Consider the following 12,450-nt stretch of genomic DNA (forward strand, 5'->3'; position numbering starts at 1 on the left):
TGATTCCGTAACTCTGATGATTTCTGGATAACATTTCTTCTTTGCTTTAAGAACTTTTTCATATGAAGGTAAAACAGGATTTTTTCGCGAGTTGATAAACTCACGCAATAACAAATATTGATGCTTGGTGAGCTTAGCGCCTGTCAGAAGGGAAAGCACGTCGTCAGGGTTTATTTCTTTGGTCTCGTTGTCTGATGCCTTCGTTAAATCGCTGACCGCTGATCCATCAAGATCAGCTAGTGCTGCTAATCTTCTGCGTTTTGACCGCTTGCTACAAGCAGTAAACTCTTTTTTAGGTCGTCCAACTGCAGATGAGGTTCCCGGCGATGATGATTCTTGAACGAATTGAACAGTTGAGGACTTATCGGCCCCCGATTTTATTTTTGGCATATTAACACTTTGCTTTTTATTAAGCCACTCAGAATGTTTCTTGAGAACCGCAGACTTATTTCGCGAAGCGGATTTCCAAATAACTGTAATTCGTTCACAAATATACTTTATGATGTTATCCAAATTGTTGGTGTCCACGTTTTCAGCATCTGGTATCATTTCTATCACATGTTGCATAATTTGAAGACGTTTATCTTTGTCCGAACCACTGAAAGATAGCCAGAGTTCAAATATGAAGCCTCTTGTAAAGGATCCCACGTACTTATCATCTGAAAATAAAAAAATAATAGTGAATTTCGTTACGTATTATTTTTGTAGCACTGCTACGAAGCCGGCTACGCAGGCGTAGCAGGCTTTTAAAAACTAAATACGCAAGTTTACGCAGCAAGACTTTCATGATTATAAATCTAAAAAAAATAAGCTTTAAACTGGTATAAATCTTGTCATTACGTTGGATTAATAAAATAACTAAAACTCCAAGTAAAGAAATAACATTTAAAACAAATCTCATTACAATTTGTCATGGCGTAGACCCTTTATTATTATTATGTTTTTCTAAAAAGAGTGAAAGTTAGGGTGATAAACAAAACTACATACCTGATTCTTGAAGCTCCATATTCATAATAATCAGTAAATACACAAATTCAGCAGAAATTCACCACTAATGACCGATCACTTAATTAGTTGCCGATAAGAGAGCGCGTACAACCGGGAGTTCAGTTCACTTTCGACGTTAATTAGAGAATGAAAATAATGAGTTATCCAGGATCTATTTATACCTCCTTAAAGTACATTTATTAGTGAATAATACTAATGCATTTGACACTTAAAAATAACACATAACATATTTTGAATTATGGCCTAGGGCCAGACCACCGTGCAGAGGCCGGGACGAAAGGGGTTGCCAGCCGAAGACATATAGACGGCCGAGCGAAGCGAGGCCGGATAGGTCTGAGCGCGGGCAACCCCATTTCCCGCCGAGGTATGTATAGTGCTTTTCTCAAACATGCAATGAAATAAATAAAATAAAAAATCCACGAAACCCAAGTTTTACTTATAGATAAAACTAAAAGTAAACTACACCCAAAATATAACCAACACGTACCTATATCATTATCACGCGTATGTTTTACACGAGTCGTGTATTTTTACTACCCGTATATTTTCATGTATCTTTGACTTTTTCGCCTTGTATCCGTTTGACTGCCGTTTTCGTCACATAAGTTTACATAGTCTTTCATGTTGATATCATGTTTCACATACATCGTTGCTTTATGCATGGAGTAAATAAGTATAATTTCCACAGTGTTGACGAATTTGTAGTTACATTCATTTAAAATATGCCACAAAACTGTTTCTAATAAACTGTAAACCATTTTTCTTAGTTTCTCAAATAATAAAATTGCCATAAGCAACCATATACATACTTCGTCTTTGACATGGCGGCAGAGGCAGCAAGTTATTTAAAATCAATTCTGCTTACGCTGCCAATTCCAACACCTACGATTACAATTCATATTAATTTCATTATTTCGTCGGAACTCATATTAAAGTCAAAAAATCAACAACGCACAACCAATCCAATGAAACAGAATGAATATTTTTCAACTTTACCTCCATAACAATTTAAAAAATACTACGCGTGTTTGAGTAGACCTTATTACCGCTAACGTTTAGATGAAATATTTTAAATGTTTTTATTTGTATAGTTAAATTTATAATTTAAAATTATAAAATTATAGAATGTATTATTTATTAAAGGCATGTTGATTTTATACAAATAAAACTGCAAATTATAGCAAACATTGTTTTTTGTTTTTTTTTATAGGCGTAGTGGCAGAGTGTCATTACGAACCATAAAGCAAATACTGCCTCTAGTTTTTTTTAATGGATGAATGCCACGATGCTGTGTCACAAATATCTGTGAAATGAAAATTAAAAAAGAGGACTTTGCCGGCCTAGGCCTGCAAGATGTGTATGAAATTCCATTAACGACCTTTTGTCCTAGCCGCACCTGAAACCTCATACTTCGCAGCCTATTTTAAGGAACATAACATCAATATTTCATTGCATGTTTGAGAAAAGATTATTTAAGTACAGTCGACGTCAAATATCTGTTTAAAATATCGGTCCCTCGGCTATACCTTTTGAGGTTCTGATTGAAGTCTGTCCTTGCGAAATATAGTCTAGTTTACGTGTGAACTTTTGCATGGCAACTTCCTTTGATTTAAACGTGTTAAAATTCAATATAAAAAATACAAAATTGCTTTACAGATGTAGTAAATAATTGTTTCGCGTTTCTTCGGAAACGTTCGTATTTGTCATGCTACTTCAGTCAACTGCAGTACTCTTTGTACCGAGACTGATTGAAATAGCAGGGCACGTTCGTGTGACCATAGATCAAAAATCAAAAGACCAAAAATCGGTCAACACATAGCCATGTATCGTACTTGGGTCAATTTTTGAAGAGGGTGTTTTTTCGACATTTGTATGGTAATTTTTTATTTTTGAAATATCTGATTTATAATCATCGTTTTAGGAAGGGTTCTTAACAACAAAAAATATACTGTAGGAGGCACCTCTGTACTTTTTATAGTTAGCTATATATGGACGTTTAAAGATCGACATTTGTATGACACTATTTAGCCATTTTTAAGGCGCTTTTGACATGTATACGGCATTTTTTCGACATTATTTCGACAGTATCAACATGTATATGCCACTATTTATTATTTTTGTTGCATTTATAAGACCCTGACGACATATGTATAACACCTTCTCGACATCTGTGTGGCACTATGTCGACATTTGTATGCCACAATCGACATTTATACGGTCAAAATAGCCGTATAAATGTCGCCATACAAATGTCGCGACATGTCGCCAATAATATTTTTTAGCGATATTTCCTACACAATACAACAGATTCACTTATTTATTTTACTATATATTTTAACACTATATTTGCAACTATTATTATAAAAGAAATATTTTTATTCCAACTATGTACCAACGTATTCAGCGTCCATACAAATGTCGTTGTAGTCGTACCAAAATATATCGGAAGAGATTTTTATCTGTTTTTAAATAAATTAAACTGTTTCCGGGTTTACATTTGATGTCAATCGATGCCCAACTAACCGCACTATTGCGTTGTAAATTTAATCTAACCGTTATTTAATAGACAAAGAAGATTATAGGGGGTATATTTAAGACATAACAAATCAGGTGCCGCGCGAGACAGCGATAAAAAGGCTTCCCTTGTTTTATTAAATAACGCATTAATTTATCAATATGATTAAATCAATTCTCTAAAAAATGCTCTTTATAGAAATACAAAGTTATTTATAATACGTTGCCTACATCCAAAGTTATGATTTTTTTTATTGCGCGATGCCGCCACTGGGACACGCGAAAAACGGCAAATTTCGCCGTTTTTGGAACTTCAAATGCGATTTTGTCAGGACCAAATAATATTTTTGGTACAGTTGTGCATGATTTTTAAAGCTTATAATACACTGAATGAAAATATATACATACCCAGTCTTTTAGTCCTATGGACTTCGAGTTTTAGCCGTGGGACAGCAAAAAATGCCTATTTGAAAATTGACCCACTTACAACAGAACCAGCCCTTAAGAACAGAACACCCCTTTTCTATCATTGTCGGCCTAGGCCGCCAAAGTAACCTTGAGCCACACATTACGTAGAATAATAATCTTGAGTATAAACACGTGCTTGTCATTAATTACATTATAATATGATTAGATGTCAAGTGGTTGCTTTACTCAAGTTGAATAATTACATTGTATACGGGGTATCCCGAAAACCAACGATAAAATATTGAAACCGGTTGCGTTAAGAAGGTTTTATCTTTTGTCATTTGTCACATTCCAACAGGTAAGATTAAATATTGCACACTTAAATCAAAATTAACTATTCATAATTTCATTAACTTTTTTGCTGCAACGTATCGAAAATTTCACGAGAATCGGTTAAGAAATGCGATCTGTAGAGGAGAACATTCGGATATACGAAAGAATTTTTGCTGAAACGGAGACTTTTGCTAACGCTCGGTCAATTATATCACATCCATTATAAATGTATAGTCTTTACAAAAACATTCATACAAATCCCCTAGATACTCGTATACAGCACCTGAGCACCACGGCAATCTTTAGTGTATTGTTGGATTTTGGGACACCCCTGTATTTAAGCGTGACTATATGTAGGTACCTATAAACTAGAGACATCATAAATACGTACCTAATGTACCTATCCAAGTGCGTACACAAATAAGGTAATTACACTAATTTAGCATTAATATATTGCTAATCTCCAATTAATAATGCATAAGCTGTAATTGAGGTACATCCATTGATTCAGCTTGTCTATAGTAGGTATCTCAATGAGAAACTGGTCCAATACGAATATTCGGCCGAATGTTCGGTTCAAATCTTACTGAACCGAATATTCCAGCAAACTATTCGGTTCATCTAAAACATAACACATCTATTTTTGTTCCGTATCCTTTAAAACATGTTTACAAAAACACTTTACCCTGAAACATGTATTGTCATTCATAGTAAAAGCGACAAAATTGTTAAAACATCTACGTATAAATAACTCAAAACGTAGCTTGTATCTCGAAAATCACTTTCCATAACAAGGAGCGGAGTTCAAAAACTACAGCCAAGGAGATAATCGCTATCGTTAAGGGGCTCCCCCACGCCAATGACCTTCGATCTGAATCCCTTAGTTTTCTAATGTTTTTTGTAGCTTATCTTATCATATTAACAGCAACGGCTTTAAGCAATATAGTATCCCATATTTACTTTCAAGTTCATTGTCTTCGAGATATTTGGCATCAAAGTTGAACAATTTTAGGCTAAAAAACTGGTTTTCTGGCCATAACTTTTGTGTTAATTAGTTTAAAATTAAAACCTTGGACACGATTTTTGAGACTTCAAAGACGAACCCAAATATGTAGTTTTCGTACATGTAAGATCCTTCACTGGAAACTACGAGTAGATACGAAAAAAGTGATTTTTTAGACAATGTTTAAAAAATTAATAAAAAATAAGTATTCATTTTTTTCAAAATCCGGTGGACAAAACCGGAAAGATTGAAGAACCGATAACCGTTTGTCTTATCTATTGTTCTATCTGTAGTGCAAAAAAGGGAGATACGATTCAAAACTTGTCAAAAATCGATGAAACAACAACACAACGAAACGCTAACGCTTCGCTTCGCTTTGTGTCTCTCTATCAGTCTTTCATATTAGTGCGACAGTGACAGCTGCGTTGCGTTTCGATCGCTACGGAACATAAGCGAGTGTCATGTTGGCTACGCGGCCTGTGACATCCGAATGCCTCCCAACTCCCAAGTCCTTTTTATATACAATACATATTAGATTGTAGGTTGCACGTACGCGGGCGAATTTATGCGTACGCGGATATTTACGCCGACGCCGATTTACGCGCGCGCCGACCGTTAACGGCGCGTGAAGATACGCTACTCGCAAATTTAAATGTTTTTGTTTCTAAACTTTGAGAGTTACACCCTTTGTATTATACGATTATGCCTTCGTTCGATGTTTTACGGGGTCTCTATTGTTTCCCAAATAGTTTTAAGTCATAATGTATTGTTTGTCCGAATTTTCGTTAGTCATAATTGGTTTTTCTCAGAAACACGTAACTTTTCAGGATTGCCATAAAACAAACCTAACCTAACCTAATCTATCTATAGAATAACCTAAGGAAAATCCTGAAAAGTTAACCGTTTCAGTTTTATGACTAACGATTATATGACAAACAATACATTATGACTTAAAACTTTATGGGAAACAAAGGGACCCCTGTTTTACGATATCGGGTAAACCTAAAATCGACTGTGAAGATTTAGAACAGAATTTTGCGATGTAGGCTGCCTCTCCACTGAGGCGGAGATGAGAGGAGACGTCCGAAAATCAAACAATGGCATTCCATATCCATATCCAGCGGAACCTAATAGGGTACTTGCTTGCTAGTCAAATTAGAGTCTTTTTAGGGTTCCGTACCCAAAGGGTAAAACGGGACCCTATTACTAAGACTTCGCTGTCCGTCCGTCCGTCCGTCCGTCCGTCCGTCCGTCCGTCCGTCCGTCCGTCCGTCCGTCCCTCCCTCCGTCCGTCCGTCCGTCTGTCTGTCACCAGGCTGTATCTCACGAACCGTGATAGCTAGACAGTTGAAATTTTCACAGATGATGTATTTCTGTTGCCGCTATAACAACAAATACCTACTAAAAACAGAATAAAATAAAGATTTAAGTGGGGCATACAACAAACGTGATTTTTGACCAAAGTTAAGCAACGTCGGGCGTGGTCAGTACTTGGATGGGTGACCGTTTTTTATTTTATTTGCATTATGGTACGGAACCCGTCGTGCGCGAGTCCGACTTGCACTTGCCCGGTTTTTTCGAACTGTCAAAACTATTAGCCACTATAGAATTTAATGAAAACAAAACTAGTGACGTCACGGTCAAGACACCTATTTGTGTAGTTCTATCCGATTTATTCAATGAAATTGTGTCAAAAGATAGCTGCTGTAATCGAATTTAAATTGTTGTGAGACATATATACTAAGACGTACGCGATACACGGCCGTCGTGAACGCTGCTCGCACCTGTTAGTTCTTGAGTAAGGAGACGCTCTCCGAAACATGTCGCGCGAGTGACTCAAAACAAGTGAGTCTAAACCGTAAAATTATTCAATGATAGCTGCTGTTTACGTTTTTCTAATAATTTTCTGGTGCTTTATTTCGTACATGATGTGAAAGAATTTATTATACATAAATACAAGCAACATCCCTAATGTAATAATATGTGGTGGCGTGACCAATTAAAGGTTTCAGATGGACCATATTAATGTGTATGGGCAGTCATGAATGTGATCCAGCCTTATGCCCGGGTCCGGACACCTGTGTCCGGGTAAATGGGGACCTCACTAAAATATCCGCGTCTGTAATTAACACCCTCTTTAGTGGCGATTCATATGAATTGCCTAAATCTGCGGACGTGCACCAGTGCAGGGTACACCCTATAGTAATTTTATTTTATGTTTAATGTTTTATAGTTGGAGTGTCTTATTAAATTTTATTTATTAAGGTGCAGAGGATTCAGCCAGCAGAGTTTTTGTAAAATCGTAGCGCTTTTTTAGATCATTTTACGTTTATCAAAAAAAATTTATCGTTTTAAAACCTGATTAAGACGTAGGCTCTATTCTTAAATTAAGACATTAATTAAGTTGTTTAAAAATTAGACCCCAAAATTAAACCTCGTTTATATGGGAGCGGCTTTTTGGCAGCGTGTTTGCGTGGCTCTTAGCACAAACAAACGCGCAAACCCAAAATAAGCACACGCTTAACCCACGCATACCTCTATTTATACCCGCCATACCCGTATTGCCCAATCACCCCAAACGGGCACCAACACTTACCTAAATTAGGTGTCGTCAAACATGCCCGGTTTTATCCAGCTATACCCGGGCATAGCCGGGTATCGACCCGGGTGAAGGTAGGCCTTTTGGCCATTAATAAATTGTTTAATTAGTTCATGTTCGATGTGTAACTTGTGTACGTGATACAATTTGTGCGGGGTTTGATTTTGGGAGATTGTGTTTACTTACTTACTTACTTGGTTGGCGCGATGACCCAAAATGAGTCTTGGCCTCCAACACAAGAGCACGCCACTTTGATCGGTCAGGAGCGGTATCCCGCCAGCTTTCGCCGACTCCGAGATTGTGTTTAGATTTTAATTATTAAATATGTATCGATTTATTTAAGTTTTGTTTACCTTTTTAAAACTAAGTAATAACACTTTATTAAAAAATTACCAAAGTCGTAGTCGCTCGGTAGGGTGCCCAGAAAGCTGGTCGCATTGCCCCGCTGGATGGCAATGCTGATCCGCTGTGCAAAATATTGGCCAGCCCTCTGGTCACCTGTTCGCCTGTCAAATAACAAACAGTTTAAACGTTTTAAACTGTCAGTTGTTAAATTTCACCACCGAAATTTGAACCATATTCTTCGAAATGTTGAAGAGCTCGAATGACAAAGAATTAGAAACTTAAGCCCTAAGTGACTAATTCAGGTAAACACAAAATTTTCAACCCTATACATACATACTACTACGAATACAACACGCTTTGAATTTCTATGCCACTATATTTTAGCATAATAGTAGCTCGAACCGCCTCCTACAAAATTACCTAATAAATAATGCACTAGACCGAACGACGAACGTATCAATTGGGAAGTCTTCAAATTGCATATAAAGTTGCTAAGCAAATTACCTACTAAGTACGATGCGCTTTCGGCATGCCAGGGGTCCGATTCGAACTCAGATATTGACTTAATTTGATATCATTTTGATATCGCCCGTATGTCTAAAATTAAATTTTGAATGTTTTGTCTTCAATTTAGGTGTGTTTTACTTACTGCACATAAATTTAATCTCAAAAACTACCATCGGTTTTAACCAAGAAACCATTTCGTACATATACGTGCGAAATGGTTTCTTGTGCGTGCGTCCAAATATACATTTGGACATCAAAATAACATTTTTATAATTATAATAACACAAGGAAAAAAATACAGAAATGATAATTTATCGCCACTCCTTGCGAATTTCCTATTTTTCCCACTTGTACCTATCGTAATATACCTAGTTTGAATACAGCCTCTGGTTCCACACCGCTTTCTGGAATGGAGGCAGAATATATTAATGAGTCTCCTGCCTTTAGTTTACACAAACTTTAATTATAGCTTGATTTAATACTTTAGCCGGGGTTAAAAAAGGACAATGGAATCATTGTCACCAAGCCAGATCCATGGACAAATAGGATTGAGTAAACATCCGGTCAATAACATGACAGTAGATTGATTTATTCAACACTAGCTTTTACTCGCGACTTCGTCTGTGTATAACCCTCTTATGGCTCTTATTCATAAAACCAAAAATAATAGATAGTATAGAGGGGTCCTGTCATTGTCAATTTTGTAGTCACGGTACATTTACTGCCATCTATCGACACACGATTAAAACTTAAAATAAAATTGAAAATGTATAAAATAATCGAAATATGTTTACGGATAAATGATTCTTAATTTTTATTGTTTCCTACTGACCCATGTTCTTTCACTGATATGTGTTAAAATTGTTAAATACCAAACGGTGTCGTTAACGCCATCTAGCCGAGAATAGTAAAAAGGTAATGGCGCCATCTATTCGAGAACGACTTTTCCTTGGCCGTCCGAGGCACGTTTTTTTCTTAGACTTTATTTATCTTATACGGAGTTATATATATCTCTGATAAAACTAAGCAAACCTTTGCTAAATGACATTACGATGACACACGTTATACGATCATCCGACCTCCGTTGCACCGCCTCAGATGATGAATTTCGGAATAATGGTTCCATCTTAGAGCAACACTGGGAAGGGAGTTGAAATTCGCATTATTACACCTCTGCCGAAGCACATGCCCAACTGGGCATAGCGCGGTGCGTGTTGTGATTTGTCCATACACATAAAGAAATCGAGGTGTGCAAGATTTGTCTTGGACGTGAATCATTTTCTATGTATTTGTGTCGTGATTACAGATTGGATTTTGTATGTTGTGAGTAGTAAGTGCGACTGTGTGCAAGTTTCCCCCCGCAAAAAATGGCGGAACGATTTATACGATATTAAGATATCGATTGGGCTCCTCCCTTCTAACGTGTCGGAAGCCGGTGATGCTCGTAGGTTCCTATATATTCCTAAATATTAACTATAAACTAGAGAGTGTCTCAGATAACTCTTTACAAATATTGAAATGACATGTGCAAACGCCCCTATATAAACCCCATAATTTTCTAGAAATTAAGACGTTAATTTATTCTACAATCTGTCTCTAACTCTCTGTGACAAATTTGATTAAAGTCCGTAAATTAGTTTTTGCGTGACGAAGGAACAAACATCCAAACTCTTACATGTTTATTTGTAGGATTTTATTTCAAAGCCTCTATTTCTGTAGCTAATTTAATTCCTCCAGGGAAATCACTGTCACGCGTACATTTCTAACTGATTTACTTTGATTAAGGTACTTGAGACCTATGGGACCTATTCTGGTTTAATAACTAGTTATGGTTATTAAATATGTAGGAAAGCGAATCACGGTCTTATAGATTCGGATTTTGGCGCGTCTACTTAGGAGCTAAATACTAAATACTTAATACCTAGACTTAAGATATATTGAATGCCCTTACAGCAGCAGGGTGTCATGTACCTACTATCCTCAAATTGTAACACCTAATGTAATTATGAACATGACTGCAATACAATAAAGAATAAAGAATAAAGTTTGGACACTAACACCTTATGAAAAACGCTTACCTGAATCGTGAAAAGAGCTTACCTGGGCCGTCCAGCAGGAAGATGGTGGAGGCAGATCTGCGCGAACTTCGAGTCAGCAATAGGCGAGAGGTCGCACACGACCGAGAAAAGTGGCGCTGTCTTGTGTCGGAGGCCAAGTCTCATTTTGGGTCGCTGAGCCAACGGAGATAGATAGATAGATAGATATGGTTATGAACTGGTTTTAATGGGATGTTGACGAATATCTCGGTGATTAGGACGACTGACGACTTTCACTTCATTTTGCATGCAACAATCAGCGTCAGCGATCTCCAAGGTCGTATCAAAATAAAATTTAACTTGTAACAAATTGTTAAATCATAGCATCTTACTCGCTCCAAAAGGCATATCACCCGCTCTAATAAGTGCGTGAAAAATGTCTTGAAGCGATAGGCAAGATGACAATCGGTTTCCCAAAGTTGTATAGAAAAGTGGATATTATGTTAGGGAACCGACTGTACATTGACAAACCTCAAACGAAATGAAAAAGATTATCGGGATGACAAATAATACATTACATTACGTTGGAGCGAGACACAGCGATCGGACTTTTTGTTCTCACCGTCTGTCTGTCTGTCTGCCTCTGTGTGTGTTTGTGTGTTGTGTGTGTTTTTGTTATCGCTGTCGCCGGTGGCGCAAAGTCTTAGCCGAGCCGTTAAGGGGCCCACTGATTAAAAGTCCGCCGGACGGTATCGGCCTGTCAGTTAGAACAAAATTTTGACAGTTCCGAACAACTGACAGGCCGATGCCGTCCGGTGGTCTGTTAATTAGTGGGCCCCTTTACAGTCAAGGTCGTATCAAAATCATATCGAGTTGTTAAAACAAAATCGGCCACTATATCTAATTTTGTTTATTGGTAGGGAATTTCGCCGATTGACTGGTTTGAGGCTCAATCATTTATGACCTGTGGAGTTGGGTTCATCAAATCCAGCCACTTGACAACGTTGGAATTAACTAGTTACGAGTAGGTACACATGGCGTGTTGCTACACGTGTAACTAGTTCATTTCAACTAACTGCCGTATTCGAACTTCAAGATATTCACAAGAGACGACATGTACTAGATCCATTCTACATAGATACGTTATAGTTTAGATACCAACTAGTTCTCATTTGCAGCGCAATTCAGGCAACCAATGTCACTTTTACGTTAGATAGAGTAAGATATCTATTAGATGTGAATTGGATCTCTAAGTCATATCCTGTGGAAATCGTTCAAGAGTATCTCCAGAATCGCGCAAATGTCAAACTTGACAGGTTAGATCTTAAACATAATTATAGTTATCGTATCTTGGTGATGTCTAAAAGATATCTAATAAATGTCTATTTCAAAATCAGAATCGGGCCCTAAGTCCCTCTTTAAGCGTTTTCACACTGTCCGATCCGATATCGGATGTCGGTAATCTTTGAAGTTTAAAGTTTCTTTGGAACGATGAATAGGTATTTATTTAATCAATGAATTCAGTCTAAGGCCTCGAAAATATCTGACACGATCTTATTTATAGAACCATAAGAGCATGTCACATATTTCGAAGAGTCATATATACACTAAATACATTATTGCAGGCGACTGTACTATGCCATTATAATATAAGCTTACACTAGGTTTTCGAATAATATTCGTATTTCGTTCAAGAA

At 37.1% G+C, this 12,450-nt stretch overlaps 1 protein-coding gene across 1 annotated transcript in view; it reads right to left on the reverse strand.

The window, feature by feature from the left end:
- Nucleotides 1–1,006, reverse strand: part of LOC134663376 (uncharacterized) — a 31,799-nt gene extending 30,793 nt beyond the window's left edge. The window contains exons 1-3 of the mRNA XM_063519738.1: nt 988–1,006; nt 497–659; nt 105–271 (exon numbers count right to left, since the gene is read on the reverse strand). Coding sequence (XP_063375808.1) covers nt 105–271; nt 497–659; nt 988–1,006 — 349 coding nt within the window. The remainder of the gene's footprint in view (nt 1–104; nt 272–496; nt 660–987) is intronic.
- Nucleotides 1,007–12,450: the final 11,444 nt, after the last annotated feature.

This window comes from Cydia fagiglandana, chromosome 4 (assembly GCF_963556715.1).
Source record: "Cydia fagiglandana chromosome 4, ilCydFagi1.1, whole genome shotgun sequence".
Classification (NCBI taxonomy): domain Eukaryota; kingdom Metazoa; phylum Arthropoda; class Insecta; order Lepidoptera; family Tortricidae; genus Cydia; species Cydia fagiglandana.